The 25,845-nt window shown below is 42.0% G+C and overlaps 1 protein-coding gene across 3 annotated transcripts in view; it reads right to left on the reverse strand.

Annotated features, from left to right (window-relative positions):
* The window catches only part of esyt2a (extended synaptotagmin-like protein 2a), a 54,561-nt gene extending 29,345 nt beyond the window's left edge, over positions 1-25,216 (reverse strand). Inside the window, exons 1-7 of one of the 3 annotated variants that reach the window (XM_030751469.1) lie at positions 25,023-25,216; positions 23,745-24,129; positions 9,968-10,009; positions 8,026-8,160; positions 7,508-7,584; positions 6,797-6,869; positions 3,262-3,351 (exon numbers count right to left, since the gene is read on the reverse strand). In XM_030751469.1, the coding sequence (XP_030607329.1) occupies positions 3,262-3,351; positions 6,797-6,869; positions 7,508-7,584; positions 8,026-8,160; positions 9,968-10,009; positions 23,745-24,122 (795 nt within the window). In that variant the 5' untranslated portion in view covers positions 24,123-24,129; positions 25,023-25,216. Of the gene's footprint in view, positions 1-3,261; positions 3,352-6,796; positions 6,870-7,507; positions 7,585-8,025; positions 8,161-9,967; positions 10,010-23,744; positions 24,130-24,664; positions 24,806-25,022 lie in introns of those variants that run through there. The other 2 variants (XM_030751471.1, XM_030751470.1) reach the window with 2 other exon arrangements.
* Between the last annotated feature and the right edge of the window lie 629 nt (positions 25,217-25,845).

Here is a 25,845-nt window from a genome sequence, read left to right on the forward strand (position 1 = left end):
TGCGTGTCCAGTAACAGTTAGCAACATCAAAAATGGGATTACACAACAAACTCCAGCTGCCTCTGGTCAAATCTGCATTATGTGTGCAGATGCAAACCACATGCTTTGGGTGAGAGGTGCTTAAGACAGAGGGGGGGGCTGTACATGGAGAGGTGGGATTTTCAGAATCTATAATTATTTCTTTTTTTTCCTTTTCTTTCCTTATTCAAGTTCTGCCTACTGCTACGACGCCATATCCTTCCTCCTCCACAAGACCCTTTCTCACATAGACACTGGTAAGGGGAACTATGTGAGAGTGCTGTTTGTAGATTACAGCTCAGCATTCAACACCATAGTTCCCTCCAGGCTGGTCTCTAAGCTGCTGGACCTGGGCCTGGGCCCATCCCTGTGCAGGTGGGTTCACAGCTTCCTGACCAGCAGACCACAGGTGGTACGAGTGGGTCACCTCACCTCATCCTCCCTCACCCTCAACACCGGATCCCCCCAAGGCTGTGTGCTCAGCCCTCTGCTGTACTCACTGTACACCCATGACTGCGAGGCCACGTCAGAGTCCAACGTCATCATCAAGTTTGCTGACGACACTGCTGTTGTGGGACTAATCTCTCACAATGAGGAGACAGCCTACAGGAGAGAGGTCTCCCGCCTGGAGAACTGGTGCCAGGAGAACCACCTCCTGCTCAACGTCAGCAAAACAAAGGAACTGATCGTGGACTTCAGCAGGAAGCAGCAGAGGGACTACCATCCACTTGTCATCAGTGGTGCTGAGGTGGAAAGAGTGGACACTTTCAAATACCTGGGAGTGACCATCTCACAGGACCTGTCCTGGACTCATCACATAAACATCACTGTGAAGAAGGCCAGACAGCGTCTCTACCTCCTCAGGCGGCTGAGAGACTTCAAGCTCCCACTCAAGGTGCTCAGGAACTTTTACACCTGCACCATCAAGAGCATCATGCGTGGGAGCATCACCACCTGGATGGGAAACTGCACCAAGCAGGACTTCATGGCCCTAAAAAGGGTTGTTCGTTCAGCTGAACGGACCATCAGAACCACCCTCCCCAACCTGCAGGACATTTACACCAAGCAGTGCAGGCTGAGGGCCATGAAGATCCTAAAACAGCCCAGCCACCCCGGACACTCTCTCTTCTCCCTGCTCCCATCAGGCCGGCGTTACCGCTGCCTGAGGGCTAAGACTGAAAGGTTGAAGAAGAGTTTTTACCCACAAGCCATCCGTCTGCTCAACTCTGAGCCCTAACTGGACCATTATTACACAGTGTAAATATTATAATTTAAAAAGTGTGTATAGTGTATAGTATATAGAGTTTAGTGTATAGTGTGAATTACTTTTTTTTTATTTTTATTCTTCTTATTTATGTGTGTGTGTATATAAGGTTGCAGGTACAAAATACATTTCACTGTGCATTGTACTGTGTATAACTGTGCATGTGACAAATAAACACTATCTTATCTTATCTTTAACCCTTGTTCTTATTACAGGTAGTAAATGTTTCTCCCCTAACTCACCACACACTGAAGGAAACCCGCTTCTTTCTTTCTATCGTCTACATCCACCAATCAAAGAAGCTGAACAGCTAACATTACAGCTCAGTCAGAGGGGGCGTGATCGACACCTGCATCCTGTCACAGTGTCACAAACATGAGCCTCTCATTCACAGGTAGATGCAGAGTCATGCATAGTTCATAGTTCTTACATGAAACTGCTGCTTTGAATAATCAGGTGATTATTTCTTGGAAAAAGCCACTGCTGCTGAGTTTTCTTAAAATCCCCTCCCACGGTGAATCCCATCAAGTTCCATCACATTTTTTTAAAAATGGCAGCTTATCTCTGAAACTGGGCAGCTTGCACCGAAATAATCATGACACTACAGGGCAAAGAACAAATTTGGGAGGAGCGAACTGTTCCTTTAAGTTACCACATCGCGCTGTGGAAATTCATATTGGTTTGTGAACTCATGCAAATACATTATTCAACTCCATGCAGCTAAAACATCCAGAAACAGAGCAACTAAACTGGGAGGATTTTAAATGATTTTTAAAAGCATGCTGCCTTCCTCCAATAAATTCAGACAATAAGTGTGTTTCACTTACACAGGAAAATACTTAAAATGCCTTACAAGGCGAGAAGCTTCCTGACTGACAGGGTTTGCCCTCATAGTCTTCGAGCGAACGCAGCTCATCAGCGTTTGGCTCCAAGCCCTGAGGCGTCTCTACAGGAGGTTATCAGAAAAGTGTATTTTTAAGTTACGTTCTTTCAAGAGATATAACGCTGAAGTCGTAATATCGGGGTATAAAATAAATGTGTGAGCAGTAGCACTTTTATTTTCTTAGCTCCTTTGTTGTGAGAGATCTGAAGAGGCAGCCTGCCAGGGAAGTTCCCCCATATGTAGATGGTTTGACAAACACTGAAAACTTGAATATTCTCCCTGCAATTCTGCAAAAAAAAAAAAAAGCATCTAACATCAAGAACTTGATTTAATTTTCCTGCCTTGTATTAAAGCACTGGCTGATGCTCCATACCAGCAAAGAGCTGCCTGAGCTCTTCACACCTTGTTTGACAGCAGACATTAGAAGAGAAAGATTAAACCACTCGTAACCGCCCTGACTTCTTCCTGGTTCATGTCTGAACCACAAGCTTAAATATTTAGTTCAAAGCACCACAAAGCCTGCATCTACTAATTTCAGACTGGAGATACATGTTTAGGGAAGAAGGGGCAATTTCACGTTTGTATTTAAAGATAAGTGGAAGAAAACGGATAATAGTAATTATTTTTCCTGTCGGTGCCACTATCAAAGCCTGAATCTGGAAGACAAGACCGGTGTTGAACACAGGAAGGAAGGCAGCAGTCAAGGAGAAGGAATGCACTGATAAAGGAGGGCTCGAGTTAGGCTGCGTTCAGGAAGACAGACGTGAAAAATGCTGGTGGGTAGCAAAATGTACAGTACCAGCAGGGCTATAATCAGGCGAAACAAAACAAAAAAAAATCCCCAATAAGATCTCAGTGATAGCAGACGCTGGTGTTGGTATGCTACGATTCTGCAAGTTATTAGAACATGCAACTGTTTTCAATTAAAAAGCTTGATCTTCTCCTTTTTTGGATTGTAGATCTAGGCATAGACTTAAATCTGGCATTCATTTATGTGAAAATATGACCAGAAAAAATAAAGCAAACAAAAGACCTGAAAGTATTTCAGAGGACGTCCTCACAGTCACTGCAGGCTGTCTAAAGTTACGGTACTCACAGGTTTGTTGAGGAAGAAGACCGAAAGGGCTCCGATCAGAGGCATGTCCCCCAGCAGCGGCTCCATCACCACCCGCATCACTCCATGAAGCTGAACAGGAAAAAAAAACAACCATCATCACAACAAATTATTGCTTCTGATCATTCACATCCTGACCATTCAAACATGTTACTGATACCAAACTAGGTATAGATAACGCACGGATGCAGCATCGAATCTTTAACTGATTTAAATGATACTTTTTCCTCACTTAATTAGTCTTTTTGTTACAGCAAATGTAGGTCAGGAAAAAACAAGACAGAAGACTGCACTCTTTACCTGCAAGTATCCTACCAGCAATCCAGTGGAGTTAGATGAACGTGCTGAACATGCAGTCACTTCATTATCGGTTTAAATTAAACAATCCCACCGATGACACCGGCCTCATTTTTTTGATGGAAGTAGTTTAAATTTAGGTTTATAAAGAGAGCGAAACCATTCCTGCTTTGGCTGAAATGCGTGTCTTTTTGGCTGTGGTGCTTTGATACAATGCCACAGCACTACTGGCTGCAGAGATAACGGACGCGTTTTAGAGATCTACAAAGTCCAAGTTAGGCGACTGCATGGGCGGAGATGGGATAAGTCACAAGACTGTGTTTCTTCTCCTGTTTACAGCTTTGTGTTTTGTACTTTTTTTTCTTACTGCACAGCTCACGGTCTACAACTCACAGGTTACTGCAACGCACGGAGCAAAGAAAGCAGTTTTTCTTGTCACTGCTTGGCTGTATTGGGAGAAAGCTAAAACCCACTGAGAACAACAAATATGACCTTGACCTTGAGGTGACCTTTGGGTGAAGACCCATTGGCTGATCATTGGGTGCAAGTTTCACTAGAATCTGAGAAATACTCTGACCGATACCTGGAAAATGACAATAAACACAATTTGGGCAAAGACCCATCAGGTGATCATTGTGTATAACTATGATTAAACACTTAGCAGCAGAAACTGTGGATGGATGGACAGACAGCCGCCTCTCCGTGGCATGAGCTCATCAGTTCTTCAACTGAATGAGCTAAATATGATGAGCGTGGGTTAATGCCATAGCCTGGTGAAAAAGGCAAGCAGGCAGTTATTATTTGAGAACCCGGGAATGAGGATGGGCTGAAAATGCCCCAAAAATAAGAACGAAGAATTGTATAAGCCGGAATTTTAAGCAAGTCCGATCTTTATGCCAACCTGTTGGGATGCAAAAATAAAACTGATGAAGTATACCAAAGAATAATGCCTGCATATAGTTTTTACCATATATACAGAGACTACTCAGTACACAGTACAGAGGATTTCAGTTGTGTTCCTCTGTGAGACGTGGGTGGCGGTCAGGTGCACTTGCTATAGTATGTAAAGCTACCCACACAGAACAGTGGGGCTGTGTAGCTGCAGCTCAGCATCCACAGTGGGTGAAAGAGGGAGAAAAGGAGCAGGGAGTTTATTTCCCGCATAAAGACACTTCTTCTTCCTTCTTCTTCCTGCATGAAGATGAAATATTGTAGGCTACACTAACAGGAGAGCACGGACTCACATTCAGATCGACAGATTTAGCCTACTTAATTTTGACGCCCTACTGAGAGTGAGGAAAGAGGCTGCAACTCAAATTAACTATCAATGCAAAAGCCTCTTATGGAAAGCACTGGTGAGGAATACTTTGCATGTTAAAACTTTACAAGTGAAAGTTTCTTTCTTATGGCTGCAGCTTTCTCAGGGGCTGCAGTGACTCAAACCTCAGACATGCAGACTGGCCGGCTGCAGCACCAAATTTGGTTGTAGCTTGCTCTGTGTAATCAAATACCAACATTTTGCTCATTGAAACGGGTGCGCAGCGGAAAGGCTGCAGATAGCCTCTTGTTTATGTGAGTTTCCGTCCTGTGGCTCATTTCTGCTTGAAGGAGGATGCTTTAGAAGTCATGGCCAGCTGATAATGCTCTATCAGAGGCCCACCGGGAGGAAAAATATGCATTTTTAAATAAAAGATGTGACAGCAAAAGAAAGTCAACAGCCAGCAAGTGGAAAAGAGTAAAAACGTTTGACTCATGATTCACGATAAGCTCCCAGTTAGCATCTTCTCTGTCTAAACTTCTTATTTCTTCAGCGGCCAATGAAACGCTGACACACCGTCGGGGACTGCAGCTCTGAAATCTAAGCCGTACACAAAAGGAAAATATTGACTGGGCTTTGTACACGCAGCCATTTCTCTCTGCAAATCTTCTAGTCTTCTCTCACTTTCTCTCTGATCTCTGAACAGCAAATATGGTCTGATCCTCTGCAACAGCTGAGTGGATAACGTCTCTTTATCAGTCCCGTGTCAACACATGATGTAATTAACTTTCTCTGCAGAGGTCACGAGTTAATGCAGAAGTCACTGCCCGGGTACAGGATGTGTTTTTACATTTTCATGGGATTAATTCTTTTGGGGTTTTTTTTATGTGTACTGTTACTACTACTATTACTACTACCACTACCACTTCTGAGACAAATACTTGAAAAACAACTTAAACATCAATTAAAGCAGCCACATCATTTATTTGGGAGATTCCTGTCATTTAAAATTCATTCTCTCCTCTTCTCATTTACAGATATATACTATATACATTTTATATATTTACATGTGCTAAAAAAAACTAACTGATGAATTAGTGATTATACATGAATTGCTACTATATGTTCACTGCTACTACGAGTCATTCACTGATATTAATATTAATTTATGTGATGTTTTCTTACTTCCTGCTATAACGATTAAAAGAGGGCCAAGATTGCACCATATTTTATATTCAGACTGTAATGTCAATGCACTAGTCTGCAGCAGGCTGCAATTTCAAGGGAATCCAATTGAGCAGGTCGACAGGTTAAAGGTCCTCAGCGTGACCATCACAGAGGACCTCAAATGGTCCACACACACGCACACACACACACACACCAATAACATGGTGAGGAGGGCCCAGCGATGTCTGTACGACCTCCGGTGCCTGAAGCACTCTCAGCTCCAATGAAAGCCTCCCGCTGTATCGTCTGCTACGGAAGCTGCACCGCAGAGGAACACGGCGTTCTTCAGAGAGTGGTGAGAGAGGCAGAGCCCATCAAGCAAGGTGAGTTTCCCTCCCTCCAGGAGGTGCTGGAGCACCGATGCCCCGCCGCAGCCCAACGGCTCATCAAACACACTCACCACCCCAACCGGAAACTGTTCCAGGCCTATAAGAAGCCTGGAAAACGCTATAAATGCATCCTCGGTCACATGAGCAATATGCAAGAGAGCTATTGTCCACTATTTTTTAAATTATTATTATTCTATTTCCAGACATCTGCTGTTTTATTTTTGCATTTTGCACTTATCTAAAATGCGTTGCAGAGCTAATCTGGAGCTCTGCATTGGATAAGCGGAAGAGGATAGATGGCCTCACAGGGTTATATCATAAATCTTGACTATAATTTATTTTAACCATATAGATATATGGGATAAAACTATATAGTGAACTCGTTCCATCCACCTTGGCGTTGTACCTGTATACTCTTGATTCCAGCCCTGCAGTAGTACTTTTTGATGTCCACGTCAATCTCTGTGTTCCCAACAAAACTGAAACAAAGAGCAAGAAAAATGCAGAAGCAGATTGATGCATATTTCTACTGAAGATGTAAAAAACAAACAAAACTGTTCATTTGTTCAAAAACTTAAAAGAAGGGCAACTTTAGTATCATGTAATGAGTTTCTTTTTGTTCTTTAAAGCCTTTTTGATACAGAGAATAAGGAGAAGCACAAAGTTGGTCTTTCATGATTATCGATAAAGTACTTTCATAAACATTTTCTGAAGTAATAACAAGCCAGTGCTGACATCAAAGTTGACAGCACAACATGGTTTTAAAAAAGCCAGCCTTTAAAGACACCGTGACAATCAAGTTTTCAGTCTTTTTAACATAAAAGTTTATTTTAAAGGCCGGACGGCGCACAACGATGAAAACGCGCTGTCAACGTTACAGTCGAGCATTTTTGCCTGCAGCGAGAACAGATTCAGACAGCAAGGGGTTAAACACAGAACCAATCCCATGAGCCTGCAGGTGCGCTTACCTTGACAAAGTTGCCAATCAGGAACAAGCTAACGTTAGCATCACAATAACAGCTGCAGGCTACCGCCGGCTATGTTTAGACTCTGAAAATGAATCTTAAATGACCGTCTGCTGCTAAATAAGAGTCATAATGATAAAGAAGAGGCCTACCTGATCTGCAGATCCATGATGACCTGCCTCTTGTCCACATTTTCTGTGTAAACTTTCACTCCATTCACTCTCAGTGGCTGAAGACATAAAGAAGGCATAATGGGTAAAATGAGGGAAATCTTTACTTAAATCTGACCAGACAATAAAAATGTCTCTTATCTAACATCTACTTCTACTTGTTGGGTAAATCTGGGTCAGCATGTGTGGAAGAAACATTCCAGCTCTGATTAAATCAGTTCATGGAAGTCAACAAAGGAGTCAAAAATAGAAACACGCCAATAAAAGATCTAAACACGTACACTGACAGACGCCGCTGCTTAAACTCTCCCTAACAGTAATTTTTCATATTTCCATCTTCCATAAAAAAATAAACAAACCTGTTTTCTTTTATTGTCCAGGCAACTGGAAATGAAGGCTATAAAATGAAGTACTAGTTGCTGCATTAGCATGAATAACCCTAAATGGAGAAGTGCATTCGGTCAAAATGCATTTCCAACATCACGTTATCATCTTGTCACCTTGTCGCCCATGTCAATCTTAGTGAAGCAGAAGGAGCTCAGATGAGGGTTGGCGCTCTTCACCGCCGGCTCGATGGTCTCTCTGAACAGCTTGTCCACAAACTGGCAAATAAACGGCCACATCTGCTTCACCGTCTGAGGAGGAGGAGAAAAATGATGCGGGAGAAAGAATTAGACGGACATATTCAAATCCCACATCCCAAAACCCTTCGGCCCACAGCCTGAAGAGAAAGCTGGTGCCAGTGACGAGGCACATTCTTGGTAACACTGCTCACTGAAACATGCACCTGCAACTGCTGGAGAAGGATATTACTTACAGCAGGTCTGGTGAAAACGAACCAATACAGGGAATTATCTCTGCTTATCCTTTATGTTTGCTGAACTAAAATAATTTAGCTCAAATGGCCAGTGTGCTTTAAAATGTTTCCCTTTAAATACGCTCAGCCACTTTGCAATATATACCAAGAGTATGGATATCTGCCGTCAGCAAACCATACGTAACATGACGCTTTACACTGTCCCATCATATTTCCTATCATCAGTGTTATATTGCAAACAGCTCTGCCCAAACAATGTCATATTTGTGGCTCACAGGAGGAAGAAAGCACCCTGTAGTTACTGTCTCAGCTGCTCCCTCCCCTGACCTTCAGTTGCCTCTGCTGACTGTATTAAAATAATATCACCTCAAATAAAAATTCCTTGTTCAATCACAGCAAGAGAGAAAGATGGGAAAAATACTGAACTTGAGAAGCTTTGAGCAAATATTCTCTGTTTACTATGAGCCCGACTGGCATTGTGAGTACCAGTGTAACTGAATCACCTGTCTCATAAGAAAACAGACTATCAGGATTACTAAGGACACACATTCAGGCTCAGGACGCCATGATGAGTACCGCAGTAACATGGAAATCGTCACTTTGCCTTACATTGATTGGCTCATATTCAGACTGAGATTTCAGTGCCACAGAAATTACTTTGAATCATATTTCAACTGAAAACACTACATTCCTCTAAGCATGGTGTAGACATTTTAAATATGAAAAAAAGAACTCACTGGATTACCCTTCTTGTATCACATCTGTTTTGTTTCTATTATATGGCTTCAGGCCAAGTATTAGTGATGTGCAAAAACGTGCACTGCACCCTAAATTTAATGTTCTGCAGCCTCAAACTGCAGACAGTCCCTTGGCTTTGATTATATGGTTACAAGGAACATTAAAGCTTCACAAAGTCTCTTATGGCAGGTGAAGTTATGCAAATGTGCTCGTTAGGACTGCTTGATCCAGATAAAGCAGCTATAAAATGAGCAAAATTTGTTTGCGGTGGCCGAAAATGACTTTTTAGGTGTCTGCACTGGAGCGATCTGCCTGAGCCGAGCAGTGTAGCTATAACGACACGTGTAATAGTCATAATGAAGCGATAAAGAGTGAGCCACCAAAGGCCCGATGGTCCCTCACTCCACTGTCCTGCAAAAATGTCCATCAGCTGCAGTTATTACTGTTATTGATTATCAGCACAGGAAGGTTATGGAACTTTAGAGGAGAACACATCTCGTTTTTATTTCCCTTTCAAGTCATTTTCTCTGTACCCGTAAACAGATTTGGATATTAAAAAGTTATTTTCCTGCTCCTCTACAGCCATTAACTTTTTTCCTGGAAGTACCTGTAAACATTTACAGTAAGTGGTGCTCTTCTGAGGTTAAGACTCGCTCTCTGTCTAGCTCACTGTCTATATCTCTCCACCTCAATCTCTCTCTCCAGGGAGGTGGAAGCACTGGGTCAGGGTCTCTCAGAGCTCCAGATTCAGATCCTATTTATACTCCCTGCCTGTCTGCCTCTGTTAGATAGACTATTGTTGAGGATGTAGGGCGATGGGCGAGTAGGTGTGCAAGCAAAAAAATATATATATATTTACAATAAAAATAATAATAAGGTGTGTGTACCTTATTCAGCCACTCCACTCTTTCAACATCTGGATAATGGACCTGGAATAAAAGACAGAAATATAACAGTTAAAACCATGAAAAGGCAGGACCAATTTTGTGTTCACTCTTGGTTTCCTGACATTACTTATATTAGAGGAGGCTCCTGGCTCACAGACTATACCACAGCTCCTGTAATCTGAGTACATTCACAGGCTGCAAGTTAGAAAACAGAGCTGTAAAAGCCCTTGTTAAGATTCTGAGAAATCAGTGAGAGAAATATCTCCATTACACGTTCAGCCGTCAAGCTTTGCAGGCTGCTGCTAAAACTAAGGACCAGGTAGCAGAGCGCTCCTTTGAATACGTTTAAAATGTTAAACTTAAAGATGTGTTGGTTCAGCTTTAAAATCTAAGAGCTTAATGTTGCTATTGTGTTGTACTGCATCACACTGAGGTGACGTCCTAATTGTCTGACCACACCTTTTACACCAATAATGGTGAACTAAATACGGGAACTACAGCAAATTCAGGCCAGTGCGAGGAAGGCAAAAAAATATATATATAATTCTGAAGTAGTAGAAATCAAACATACTCCACTCTGTGCATTTAATTATCTAGAAAAATGCAGGTCTGTGACTACAGCAAGGCTTCTTTTAAAAGTCTTCTTCCTGCAGATGAGTGCACGCTCACCCCTTTGTCCTGGCATCATATTATCTTACATTTTCTCACTGATTCCTGCAGAGCAGCCAGCCACGGGGACAGCACCGTAATGAAGTCTTTGATGCTGCTTGTACAAGCTCACAAACAACCACACACGCTCTCATCTCCACATTTGAGCTGACGTTGATGCCAAAGACGATGAAGCTGGAAATAAACTGATTCCGTTTCATACTGAGGTGAAAACAAATCGTTTGGCCGTCCAGGACATTTCTCTAAAAGCCATCAACGTCCACTTCATTGTGTTACGAGAGGAAAAGTCATCAATGTAATTAGAGTTCATCCTCTGGGGAACATGAATGCTGGCACTAAATTTCAACCGTAGCTGTGGAGAAGCTCGAATCTGCATTAAGGCTGGCTGGTAGTGGGAGGGGCTTAGCAATTAGACAGCCATAACAACTATGGATTGTTCCCAGCAAATAACTTGCTATTAAATTTAAAGAAAATTTAGACTAAGTGCAAGAGAAACACTTACAAAAAAGGTCTAAATTGATCACAGTATAATGGACATGGATGCACGTATATTAAAGTTATCTGAAACAATTAATAGTAACTACACACACACACACACACACACACACACAAAATCAGATTAGTCTGCTGAGTGTGGCAAAGGTTAGCAGTGCTAACACTCTCAGCCTTCTTTTCAAATGTCTACATGCCTGTGCAGAATGTGATGACACACTGCTCTGGTCCACTGGTTCTCAGATTAAAGTTTAATCTGAGACAGCCGACGCACAACTGTTCATCTTCCAGCTCCAAGTGAAGCAGAACGGTGCTGCTTTCTGCAGCTGTCATCCGTCTTTATAGGAAAGAAAGATGCTATGCGAGTGGCTGCAAAACCAAAAGTTAACTGACCCTGTATATCAACAGAATATGAATAATTAGCTTAATTGATTAGAAATCTACTTCCAGCTTTAATTCACTGAACAGCAAACTTTAACCAGAAATCAGTTTAACAGATGACATTTGGTCTCACTGCTCATGGCGAGAGCTGGGCTTGAGTCATCGACGCTGCTGCCATGAGGTAAGGGAAAATACCCCCGAGCCAGCCAGCTTCAGTTCTTTCACTCAGACCTTAACTTTTATTATTTTAGGCTCAATATGATCTGACTGCCAGCCAGTGACCCGACTCACAGACCCGCACTGCCATCCACAGTCATGCTGGCAGCCTGGCAAAGTGGCTGCTGGATGTTTTTAAGTGCAGTATCATTTTCTGACAAATGGTGGATGTCATGCAGAGAAATACAATTCTGAGGCGAAGTACTGAATACCAGGATGTCAATGCAGCAGCAGCATCAAAGGTCTTTTGGAGGACTGGGAGTAGACTGTGGCAGACCCGTTACATAATGGACACACTGAGAGGATTCGGGAGTGACACTCAGGCCTGAGGCTGGCACACAAGTGGTAGGGGCCACAAAAAAAAAGTCGATTTAAATGCAGGCTAAGGCTGGTGAGGGCGGGAAGAGCGGGAAAGCTTTCAGCTCAAAGCACATGCACAAATAAAAGGTTTGTCTCTGCAATTTGCTTCCTCATTTCAGTGTTTTGCATTTATGTGCGTTTGAATGTCCAAAGATCAAAGTCCACTTCACTGAAAAATGAAATTCACCAAAGCAGATCCTATTACTGCATTCAGCAACTTAAGGTAAAATCATGTTTAAGCACAGTGTGTGTGTGTGTGTGTGTGTGTGTGTATATAAACATTAGCTGAACTGAGTAATTTAACTCAAGGACTAACAAAGTACAAATCTGGGTTTTAAACTAGGTTTTCAAACTGGGTCTATTCACAACTGTTCCTCATGTATGTAAAGTTGAAGGAAAAAACAACTACAGGAAACATGTAGAACCTGCTTATTTTGCATGTAGAATGAAAACATATTTAAATGAAAGTCTTCACAGAAATTTAAGGACAAATGGGATACTGTCTTTAAGTCAATGCTGAAACACCTAAATGGGTACAGACACATGACAAAATGCTGCATGTGTCACGTACAGATTTATACCACATGTCACCCAGAGTGGCTCATGAAGCCATCCAAGTTGTGCGTGCAGCCATGCATCCCACACACAACCAAACAAAAACCCTTATGACGATGTCAGCATCACACTGTTTTCTGGGACCTACAATTCCTGTTTTTAATGACACTGTTTGCATTTCATGAACCATGTGAACAAACTGCTTTTCATGTATGCTCTGTAAGCTGCTCACCATTTAGTGCTGAGTGTATAGTGTTTGTACAGTATCCCATTTACACAGTGCAGCAGTATCACAATCGATAAATCCATCATGTTCTGCATTCCTCAATTAATTACATGGTCCACAAAAGATTAGGAAATACCAAAAGTCCGTCACTGTTTCCAAAACCGTATGGAGACGTCTTCAAATTGTTACAAAACACAAAGATAAGCAGCAAACTTTCACCACTAAGAAGCTGCAATCAAACAGAAAGACACTAACAACATACAACAAATGCAAATTACTCTCTCTGGTGTTTTTTTTATTAGTGTTGTTTGAATACCTTCCCCTGAAATGTCACTTGACTTCCATGAACCCTGCCCCCTGTCTCAAATTACTGAGACAGGAAGACCCCATTATGAAAAAAAAGCTGATCAAAATAAAATATTGCTACTGTGTCCCGTTGTGTGTAAGGACAAAGAGGTGTAACAGGGATTAAAGTGCAGACATGCAAGAGAAATGAAATCAGTTTGTTTTTGGTGACACTGTCTGTCTGCAGATTTATTCCAGTTTACACTTAAGGCAACGCTGCTCCAAATATGGCTCTGATTGGTCATTGCGCCATTCTTTCCAAGGTCCCAGCGCTAACTACATCTGTCAAACAGTCTGCAACCTGGCAGATGAAAAAAAAAAAAAACCCAAAACAACAGAGCTGGAACCAGCCAAAAAAAGGAAAGTATGACTCATCTGGACAATAAAACAGCCAGCAGCAGAGTTTACCTTTAGGGTAAATGACTGAAAGAAAAAGCAGCATCTAGATAAGACTGAGGAAAGCACAGTTTAGGCCAAAGAGCAAAGTACTCATTCTTCATTCATATGAATTACACAGGAAATTAGGTCAGATACTAACAAGCCAATGTGAGTCAGCATTGGAGACAAAACTGAGCACAAAACTCATGAAATATGAGCAGAGAAGGAAACACCAGAGAGAGCAACCTCTTATTCTAAAATTAAGAAACATTTAATATATGAAAATGTCTTTTTATTCTTATTTCATGATGTTAAATTCTCTATAAAGCAACAAAGCAAGGAAACGTATTTGTTTCCTCAATAAACCGAGAACGTTTTCCTCTTTTAGAGCAACAATGGCAGCACCGGGCTCAGGTTAAGGAAGGAAAATGATCCTTCACGATTGTTCGCTCATTCCTTCAAGTATGTACCCTCACGAGAAACTTCTAACGCCTGGCCTCAGCACGCTCTTCCTATTGATTTCTCTCTAAATCCCCTGAACCAGCAGTGCATAGTGCAAAACTGCATGAAGGAGCTGATAACCCCCCCCCCCTTAGTCCAGGACTCTTGAGCAGTCTCAAAGCAAACGTAGTTTGTAGCCTGTTGACTGTTTTTGTTTCCATCAAGAGTAAACTGGAACTGAGCACATTAGCGCTGCAAAAAGAAAGATTAAAGGTCATTGGCCAAAACTGGCACAAAACAACAAATTTCCATTTTAATTACAATTTTGGCCTCTAAAACTTATTAATCCAAGATTATGGGGGGAAAAAGTTCCTTTCAAAGCTCTCCCCCATACAGGTCCCCCGAAAGTCCACTGCCGCCCGAGGCTTTCTACGCCCCCATCAGCATCCGCCAGTGGAGGTGAGCTAGCAGGGACTGACAACTCCGCCTCTGTGAGACGAGCCTCGTGGACACAAACACATGTAAAAAGGCACATTTATGAAGTTCACTAACTTAAGTCAATGAATGATTATATAAATTAATAATCAAGTAAACTCTATAAACTCTATAAACTCTAGGACTATTTCAGTATGTGGAAGGTCTGAATTACAAAGCTGATATAACACGACCACAAAATTGATGTTTCAATTAACAATTTGGTTAATTTGGATATATGCACTTCCCTCTTTTTTTAACCATTAAAAACAGAGAAATCAATATTAAAAAAAAACAAGCTCTCAATCACACTAACACACTGCAGGTACACTGATATTGGTACACAAGCCAGATATCAAATATCACTAATCATAATTTTATGATGAGCAATCAGTGGTACAAATAAACACTAGTAACAATTTAAAAAAACAAAAGAGGGGAAAAATATTCAATGGCGACGATACAATCAAATATCTGTTTGCACTTTACTTAAAAATGGCTAAAACAATTATTCAGTTATTAATATATAATAAATACAACCAGTCTTCTACCAGGTGACTAATCACAGATTCTCTAATTGACTTTAAAATATGAATAACTTTATCAACATTGGCGGTGTTTTCAAATAAGTGACTCCTCGTTTATTTCAATGAGACTTTCAACAACAAAAAAGCAACAAAAAAATGTTTTTTGTTTAAATGTTGCATTATCACGACTCATCATCCAATCATGAGAGTCAGCACTGCTCTGGTCTTCCAGACTTGTAAAATCCTGTCTGAGAGCTTATACTGAGCAGTGTCTGCCAATATCTCTGCAACCTTATGAATATATTACTCAACCAGGCCTTCCTGGATTTCATCTGCCTGCAGCGTTACACCCACACCAGCACAGACCTGCGCATGTTTTGATCCACATCTCTGCTTCCCGCACCAGCGCCCTCTAACCTCACAACAAGTTTTGGCTTTTGCCTCGTACAGCGGGCTTTCTGTAAAACCAGCGAGGTTTTTACAGTGCAACGTGAGTTAGGAGACTCACAGCTCAGCTATGCAACAGCTGTTGGGAAACCCTGACACTCCTCCCCGACCACACCCCAAGCACAAAGCCTGTCTGTGAGAGAGAGCGAGAGGGAGGAGTGGAAAAAGGTAAAAAAAATAATTAAACTCAGTTTCTTTAGTGACGCTCCTCTCTGAGGTGACAACAAAAACAACAAAATCTGCTCATCCAGACCGTCAGCAGAAGGTGGTGAAAGGTGCAGAAACAGGAATCTATATGATGGGATTTCTATATTTAGCCTGAGATAGAGGAATGGGCCGGGAAGAATGTGAGGAAAATATGAACGCTGAATACATTTTTATAGGACGGCAGGCAAAAGTCCCTCTGTAGTCAGGCACAATATCCCAATCTGGGTTGAGCTGAATGCACAATATTGTCTGTTAAATCATGTTTTTGTTGGTTTATCACTCACCAAATTCAACAGAACTTTTTGTTGCTGTTGAGTTTTGTCTGTAAGGCCTGTGACAAGCAAGTGATTGACAGAAGTACATCCTGGATAATCCTCCTTTCTGACTCTTAGAATGACCAGAACTGCCAAAATGATACCAGCAAATATGACCCGAATCCAGGGACTGAGCCGATAAAGTCAGTGTATTTACTGAGGTTATACAGTAGAGCGAGGGAGCCGAGATCCGTTTTCCCATAAACTCTACAGGAGTCACCCCTCTGCAGGGATAGCACAGCTCAGACGGTAGTTCATATATCAGTTAAAAAAAAGCATGCCTCTGGAAAAGTGTTTATGTTACCTGTGGGTTTCAAAACGTCAGATTTGATCAAGTGTAACCCATCTGTGCTGCATGTGGATGCCGACAACATGGCAATTACCTATCCATCTATCCATCTATCCATCCATCCATTCTCTTCCGCTTATCCGGGGCCAGGTAGCCTTCCGCCACCTGGCTACGCCTAGAAAATCTGGCCATAAAAATTATGAACAGAATCGGTGACAAAGGGCAGCCCTGACGGAGTCCAACACCCACAGGAAATGAATCCGACTTATTACCGGCTATACGGACCAAGCTCTCACTGCGGTTGTACAGAGATTGAATGGCCCGCAACAATGTTCCAGACACCCCATACTCCCATGGGACCTCCTGCAGGATACCCCGAGGGACACGGCCGAATGCCTTCTCCAAGTCCACAAAGCACATGTAGACTGGTTGGGCAAACTCCCACACAGACTCGAATATCCTTGAAAGGATAAAGAGCTGGTCAACATGGCAGTTAGCTAAAACTAAACTCTGTACCGTGCCAACATTGCTCTCATGTAGTCCAACAGGTAAAGTCCAGCCTGGACTCAGCCTGCTCTCTACTCCAGCTACATTTCGAAGAAAGAAATAATCATAAGGTTGAAGTATTCATTTTTATCATTAGGGGTGTTGGGATGTTATCATAGGGTAAAGGTTAAGGAAGGTAAACCTAGTTCCTTCACAACTGCATTCTATATGCAGTCATTAACATCAACACTGGTGCTTTTGCACAATAACCCATGTTTCTTTTCAGATCCCTCTTATTAGTGATCAATGAAAACTGTATAAACGCTTGGAGCAGAGCAGCCGAGGCCTTGCTATTCCTCCACGTTGTTTTCATTCTGCGGCCCTCCGGCACTTCAAAAGAACGGGGAATCCCCACCCATCCCCTCCCACGTCGAAGAAGCCCAAACCGATGAAGAGCGGGAGAAGGAGGAGGAGAGAAGCACCGGGACACGGAGGGAAACAGCCGCTTTCTGTGTTGTGTTGCAGCTCTATCACTTTAAGGTTCTGCTCTATTCTTTGGGAAGCTTGATTCAAATCAAAACACATTACTGCACATTATCAGCATGCTATGCAAAGCGATGACTCTGATGCTCAAATATCAGGTCTGTGTTTATCTCCACAGGAATGTGGTTCGCCCGTCCCAAACCTCTCCCCCCGTGACCCTGCTCCTCTTAAAAGCAGCCAGCAGTAGTCTGAACTTTTGCTGCCTGTGTTTGAGGTATTATATGATCAAAGAAGATACCCAACTCATCAGCTGCTGCTAAACATTAAACAGTATTTCAGCGGTGGCTGGTGACGGGTGGATGCAGCTAATTTCTCCATTTCTGATGATGCTGTCCAGAAAAAGTTTTAAAAACAAATCAATAAGGTTTTATATCATGCATTACTAATCACATTCAAAGCTTTAAAGGTTTTAGACAGCGTGAAAAGCAGAGCAAAGATAAGCAGAGCAAGAACAAACTTTTGGATTTATCATCTTATGTGGATCAAGATTACAGGGAAATGGATTTCTCAGAAACGGACACGCCGAGTTACAGACTGCATGAACTGAGACGGCATGCAGCTTCTTTCAAAAGCACACATGATGATAGTTGTCTTGCACAAGACCAAAAATATGTGCTGTCTGATCACCTTACGCCATCACACCATCACAGTGGATGACAAAAACACCTTTTAGTGCATCTTATAGTGTTATTTTTATCTTATTTAAAGTTCTGAGGATACCTTCCCTTCTTGTTATACTTTTATTTTGGGTCTATGTAAACCAATCCAGTTCTTGTGACTTAAAAAACATCTAGATGAGCCAGGAACCTTGAAAGATTCAATTCAATTTTATTTATATAGCGCCAAATCACAACAAACAGTCGCCTCAAGGCGCTTTATATTGTAAGGTAAAGACCCTACAATAATTACAGGGAAACTCAACAGTCAAAACGACCCCCTATGAGCAGCACTTGGTGACAGTGAGAAGGAAAAACTCCCTTTAAACAGGAAGAAACCTCCAGCAGAACCAGGCTCAGGGAGGGGGGGGTCATCTGCTGAGACCGGTTGGGGCTGAGGGGAGAGATGACTGGGTTAATACCATAGGGTGGTTAAGTCTTTATCAAGCAGCCTGTGCCATTATTCATTTCACACCTCAATCTCTAATGTGCTGTTTGAAAAAAAACAACAAACCTAATCAGACACTTAAGTCACCATCACCCAGCTGAACACGGACATTTTAAAGAAACTAATAAAGCTCAGAGGCAGGCACAGGCCAGCAGCCTCAGTATGAGCAACGGATCAAAGATGTTAGGAGGAAAATTATGGAGACGAGTGAGAAAGAGAAAAGGGTCGATGTCCTGTAAAAATACAGAGAAATCTGCTTTTGTTTGGTAAGCTAAACATGTCAGGTAAAGGTGGATGTACAGCAACTCATTTTCAGTTAATTATCTGTACCTCTTTCCAGCAGCAGAGCACTTTATTTTGAATTATTTAAGTCAAGGATGTAACTGTAACTTTAAAATTATAACGTGGAAATTTTTATTTTGTTACGAGAATAATAAAATGTTGCACTGAAGAAAAGCTGGTGTTTGAATACTTCATTAAATAGACAGCAGAATGTCTTGATCTGTGTACTGGCATATGTGTTGTTCAGTGCTGCACAACAGAATACATACATACATACATGTATATATACACACACACACACACACACGATACTGATATATAATTTTTTTGCCTCCGATAATGAGCTATAAAAATCCAGCATCAGTCAGACTGCTGAGTTAAAGTCTGCTGCAAACTCCAAAAGCCCATAAACATGAACTTCACCCTGATATAACAGCATATTTTTGTGTGCCCAATAACAATGAGTGAGGGAGGCGAACAGTACTGGATGAAACTGCACCATTACCTCAGGCATTCGTGGCCTGCTAACTATGAGCTGCTGCCCACACTCAAGCCTCATTCCAGGCATATTTGGCCGAGAGGGAAAGAGACGATAAGGAGCTCCACCAAAATCTTTACTTCACAGATGATCACAGGCTGGTTTACCGCCTGCAGGAGTCGGGGTCATTTTGGTGTTTTTCCAAAGAGATTTGGTGTACAGTGGAGAATACAGTATACTGCATTAAAGTGCTTATTAACCAAAAACACCCACAATCTAAAAACCTGGTTCATCTTCAGCCTTCTAAGTTTTATGCTTGCACAAATTAAGCAATGTGAATATATTAACTTAAGTTTTGAGATGGGCACTTGTCATTGCTGTTAGCATTTTATATACTAAATAAATAATCTCTAGTTGCAACCCCACGTAACCTCCTGAGACCTGAGCTCCTGTTAGTGATTCATTTTTAATTTCTCCTAGATATTTGTGATTAGATGGACCTGATATGTATATGAACTAAACGTCCTCTTTGAACAGGAAGTTGTATTTTGTTACATGGTTGTTACTTTTATGAAAAAGAAAAATGTCCTCAGATGTGGACACTGGGATTATTTTATAGCATAACACAACAAAAACAACATGACTTAAAGTACAAAACACTACTGAGCAGAATGAAGTATAAGATGCAGCAAAGCCAAAATGTAATGTCCCCATATTTGGACGCAGGGTCTCAGGAGGTTAATCAATCAGGAGTTTGACTTATCGTTGCTCCCCTGGGCCTTTGTGACACTTTGTTATAAAAAGTATCACAAAGAACGGGAGGCAGAGCCTTCAGCTATCAGGCCCCTCTCCTGTGGGACCAGCTCCCAGAGACAGACGCCCTCTCTAGTTTTAAGATTAGACTAAAAACGTCCCTTTTTGATAAAGGTCACACTTAAGGCTGGATCAGATGACCCTCAGCCACATTTTAGTTATGCTGCTATAGGCTCAGACTGCTGTGATGCACTGAGCATCCATCCAAAATTGTGCCTGACTGAAACACTTGAACAAATAAACAGGTAATCAAATAAAATCATAAGAAGCAAATGTTTCAAGTTCTTAAAAGGATGGATTTTGGAGATTTCATCTTGACCTCTGAGAAAATAAACAGTCTAAAAAAACTGTTTCACTATGATAATGATATTTATTTCTATAAACTGCGTTATGATGTCTGCGGGACTGACAGTGAGTTTCTAATCATTTAGTCCGGAGGTCAGCGTGACATAGGTGAAGCAGATAAAGTATCTTGTGTGTGGGACAGGGACAGAGTGTCTCTCTCACAGGTCAAAGTTCACTGCTGACTATTTCCCACTGTTGCTGATTATCCTTTGGGACATGGAAATACTTTAACGTCCTTTCAGTGGTTTCACATTTTCTTCTTAAACACATAATTACATCCATGTCACAGTCTTGGTCACAAGCATGCAACACAGAGAAAACACACTGTTTCTGCAAAGCTGCTCTGCACCACTGGCCCCTCTGCGTGCAGGTAAGCTTCAGTTTCTCCGTGTCGTTATTGCTGTTGCTGTTGGCGTGATAATGGATGTGTTGACGGGCCGCGGAGGGAGGGGGGCTGTGTTTGGGTCTGGCTGGCATCCTGCCATCCACTCAGCCTCTTACAGTTCCTACTCTGGCATCATCATCGATAATAGTAAATGTGACAGCAAAATGGAAGCCTCTTCATTACAGTGTCAGTGGGTTTCAAACAGCGCAGGCCTCGGAAAGAATGGCTGATGAACTGTGCAGTTTGAACGTTTGGAAATGCTCTATTATTACATTCACAGTTTAAACTCAGGTGTGCAGCGTGACTCAGATCAGTTGTGGTATTTGTTACAGTTTGTAATAAATGACAGTTATTAATTACAAATAAGAATTTAAATTATAGATAAAAACAAATGAAATGTGATAAAAGGGACTGTCTTTAAAAAAGTACTCAGATAAACCAAAGTGTTACATACTTAAACATTTCCTTATAAGCAAACCTACTTCTAAAGAACGTGTGTGGTCACAATTAAGTTGCCGAATTATTACATGAGCTCATGCCTAAATTTCTTCTTTTCTATGTAGTCTGGTAAGAAACTCTCTGTGAAAGTAGTATTCATGGGAAACCTCTTGCACTGAATTTTACAGATAATAATGTTGCCACTGAGTCTAAGTCCCTGTGCAAGAAGATTATAAAGATTAATGGGTTGAGGAACTGGATGAATCATTTAGTATTTTTGGACATTTTTTTGTGTGACTTTTGTACCCCCTTCATACTTTAACTTAGTAAAGACTAACTTGTAATAGCTGAATAACACCTAAATGTAGCGCCTCCTTTTTTTTGTTGTTGTATTAAGAAGATAGTTTTACACAGACAATGGTGGCAGTAGTCTTCATACAGGCCTATTAACAGTGAGTGTAGTGTTGTGATGACCAGACATCATTGGGTCAACTTTTTAAGCTGACAAGCTATCCTGGAGCCCATTCTTGGACCCAAGATGGACACGGCTTCTGGGTCTGAAGAACGAAGCCAATGCAAAAATGTCTAATTGTATAGAAGTCTATAGGAAAGCAACACTGTGGCTCACTCGATCGATGACCTCAGTAAACAAATTTCTAATGAGTTTATGGTCTCAATCACTAGTTTTAGGTCTTATTTAATACAAGATCCTGCTTATTTTGTTATTTTCCCCATTAGAGTCAAAAAGTACAGTAGCAGCCTCGTGATGTGATAAGTCGAAGTGCATACCAAAGATCTACCATGTCCTCATTATGATGCAAATAATCCACACCAAGGTGTTCAACATGCTAACCATGCCATTGATTTTCTAAGGCCCCGTTTACACGAGCGTGTTTACACGAGCGTGTTTCCAGAGGAAACGCTGTCGTTTTGCCGTTTTTGTTTCCGAAAGGTAGCGCGTTCACACAGAAAGGTTTCAGAAACAATCTCCGTTCATGCAGAAAGGCCAGATGTTGGAAACGCTGCAGTTCCTACTGCCAGGCCACAAGTTGGCGGTGTGGATATAGGAGCCGCAGCCATAGTGCACATGTACCAGTGCCCTGGAGCCTAGTTCACCGGAGAGCTCTTCCTGTTAAAGAGAAGCTCTTCCTCCCCACCGTCGCTGAGTGCTTGCTCGTGGGGCTTCATCAGATTGTTTACTCGCTAATGTTTTAGGATTTTAACCTGACAACATAAAGCACCTTGAGACGACTATGGTTATGAACTGGTTCTATATAATGAAAAAACAACTGAACTGAAGTGACATTTAACCCAAAAAGATACTACACAATTCATTAGATATTACATCGAGATATTAAATTTTTGTGGATTTCCTTACGCTTGATAAAGAGAAACCAAAGAAAAAGCTTCATGGAAGAACACTGTGCTCCTGAGGATTATCCGCCACCTCAGGCCAAACAAACACATTTGCAGCGCTCAGATTGGTTCTCAGTTCTCGGTGGAACCTTTGTGCACACACCCAACAGTACTCTCCATCCCTGGCATGATGGGAACTAGTAATATTGGATGGTGAAGAATGCCACATGTTAAAAGCAGATATCAAGTAGGTATGACAGCTATGTGGCAAGGCGTGCAGCCAGTCCTCCTCCTGCTTCTACACAACAATTTCTTGACAAACAAGTATAACAATTATCTCAGGAACAAATACAGAATATGAAAATTAGAACAGGTCTGATGACACTTCTACCAGCCCCACTGTGGGCTTTGAGAGCACATGCAGGAGATTCATTTGCGGACTCCTTTGTACATTTAGAAATCCTAGGACTGATGATGTGGGCCGTCAACAAAAGTGCAGAATGTGTGACCTTTCCGGGGCTATTTATGAGACCCCTATTAACAAGCAACAAACTCTGTTTCGGCCAGTCAGGGTATCAAATGTCAGACATGCTGCTGTCTGGATGCCATTTTGATCCTCCTACGGAAAAATCTGAGAAATACCTGCTGGAAGGTGATGCAAAACCCAGCAAACAGACACTGCACGCACAACCTGCTCTGTATTTAGGTTATGTGCAGGACAGAGGAGACAATGAAAGAAAAGTGGTGTCTTCATGCAGGGTTAAAGTCTCTTTTCAGCCAATATGTTAGCTGTAATGCAGTACTTTATTACCTTGTATGCATTTATTTCTGGTTAACCAATCAGCAATAAACTGCACTAATCTATCCTACGAGGGAAAAAAACCTGCCAAGTCGGTCTCCGATGCCATTGTGCCGCCATTGTGTGAAAGAGTCCAGAAAAGTTCCCAAACAGGGAAATTACAGGGTGTCTGTCTGATCCTTTAATTTGACTGGACATAGAAGCATGTGAGCTGGGATGGCTGTCAAGTATTTAGAGAAGCAAAAAACAAAGGAAAAAAAAATCAGTAGGCAGAGCTGGCAGGGAAATTAGTCATCCATGTCAGCCATCCTGGCAGGCATCCTATACTTGATGTTGCCTGTGAGAACACCCGAGAGAATGGAAAAGCAAAGCAACCAGAACCATGACTGTAATAATATAAGGAATATAACAACATTTCAAGACGTACCCATGGTGGTAGCTCTGTGGTTGGCACACTTTGCCTCGCTACTTTCTCCTCGTGCTCCAGGAACGCTAAGGCCCGGTTTACCCTGTAGTCCCTGTTGCCATAGTTCTTCCTCCAGTAGAAAAGCATTGCGAGTCCAATCAGAACCCAGCTAAAGCTGAACTCAAAGTATCCCAAGACGTAGATGGGGAAGATGATGGCAAAAGTCTTGGCAAAGTTAATCCACATCTGAGTAACATCTGTCAGGGAGGACTGCTGCTGTTCGCTCTGCTCTTCTGGGGACAGAGGTGGGCCCACAGGGCTCACCGGTGTGCTGGGTGCTGAACTGGGGCCGTTGGCCCTGGCTCCCTGCCCTGCTGAACCATCCATCATGTTACTCATTTCCCCTCTGGAAAAACAGTAAATTACAACAAATGTTAGTGCCTATTCCCACACTGCAGAAGCAGACAAAGCTGCAACTGTTTATTTACTACAAAGAAAAGGTCTCACAGCTGCAGGGTTTCCATCTCCACAAGCCAAATTTCAAGTTAATGAATGCAGACTTAGCTTTGCCCAAAGGACTAAAACAACTTTAAGTGTGGATCCATGTTGCATTAATTTCCCTTCAACAAGTAGGCTGTAGTAACCTAGTGACAGCAAAGCTGCAAATTAACCCCCGTTAAGCAACTATGTACAAGATAAGAAAACACTGGACCACACACACTGAGGGCTGAGCTGTCGTTTGTCTTGCTTTGCTGCACAAAACTCCTTTACAAAAAGGTCCACTTTTTGTTTCTGAGAAACGGGAGGACAGTGCGCACTCGATAGAAACGATTTTAACGTCTGTTGGAAAACAAATTTTGCGCCTCTTTAATCCGGCATGCATTCAACACTCATCTACTCGCATTTCCACAGCAGCATTTCAACTTTGGAAACTGCCTCACCCGTCCTCGCTTCAATCTCGTGCTGTCAAAACACACCGCCGTGGATGGCACCGACAAGTGTGAAGCCGTCATTAAAGTAGACGATTTACTGCCAACTGTGCCGTTTAATTTGGCTGCATGCGCGCCGAATATAAGAGCACCGGAGACTAAATCAGAAATGTACTATAAGAATGACTGAACCGTGTATAATTTGGCCGTTAAACTGAGCAAATCTTAATTCCTTATTTTCTAAGACGGAGTCTGAAGTGACGCCACAGAGAGTGACACGTATTTAGGGCTAGGACTTCACCGGCAGTACTACGTCAACGAAAAGCAACTTCTTTTTCTTCGCTCTTCGCCAAGCAAGCATCACACTCACCGGTATCCACCTGCGACATTCGCTGCTCCCGGAAAATGAAGTAAAAATCACTTTATCGGCTTCGTCCACCGCATGCCGAGCAGCTAAACTCCTTCACAGCCCTCCGCCCTCTCCGCACATCCTACTGTGAGGGCGACGAGGCGTCTCGGCGAGCCTGCAGGAAACTGTCATCGCGGGAAAGAGGTCAGCCTCCTTCAGGGAGGGAGCTTCAAACCGCACCGCACAGCGGCAGACACGGGTGCCACCCGGTGGCGGAAAACCCGCCGCAGAGACAGAGAACGAAAAATCATTTAAAATGATCTCATTCACGTTTGGAAAATCAGATTTTTTTTTTAAACAGACAGTGTGGTAGTTATGGATAAAAAGCAGTCAAAAACGGCCTTTTTTCCTTCTTCCTATTTTCATAAATACAAAGTCCACAAGTCTCGCTACCGAAAGTGTTGTGATTTCCGGTATTTGTCAAAAAAAATGACTGGTTGCGTTTAATTAAAAAAAAAAAAATTAAATAAATGACTATGGATGCAATCAGGCAGCACAGCACTACTAAATCAACTGGTATATAACTGTAAGACCATCAGGCGTCTGTATGAGGCATCTCTAACTTTTGTATTTGATAACATCAAAGGAACACTAATAGAAAAATAAATGTGCAAATCATATTCCCATAATCATAATCTAATGCATTTTAACATGCGGCTATTAGGCCCACCCAACTAAGGTATTGTTATTTTAGTGTTACTGTTTCATAAATCCAATTATCATGGCATGCCTGGATGGTCCGGTTTGACCTCTGAAGTGCCTACAGTAGCAGAAGATGTGATAG

Source organism: Archocentrus centrarchus, chromosome 17 (assembly GCF_007364275.1).
Source record: "Archocentrus centrarchus isolate MPI-CPG fArcCen1 chromosome 17, fArcCen1, whole genome shotgun sequence".
Lineage (NCBI taxonomy): Eukaryota > Metazoa > Chordata > Actinopteri > Cichliformes > Cichlidae > Archocentrus > Archocentrus centrarchus.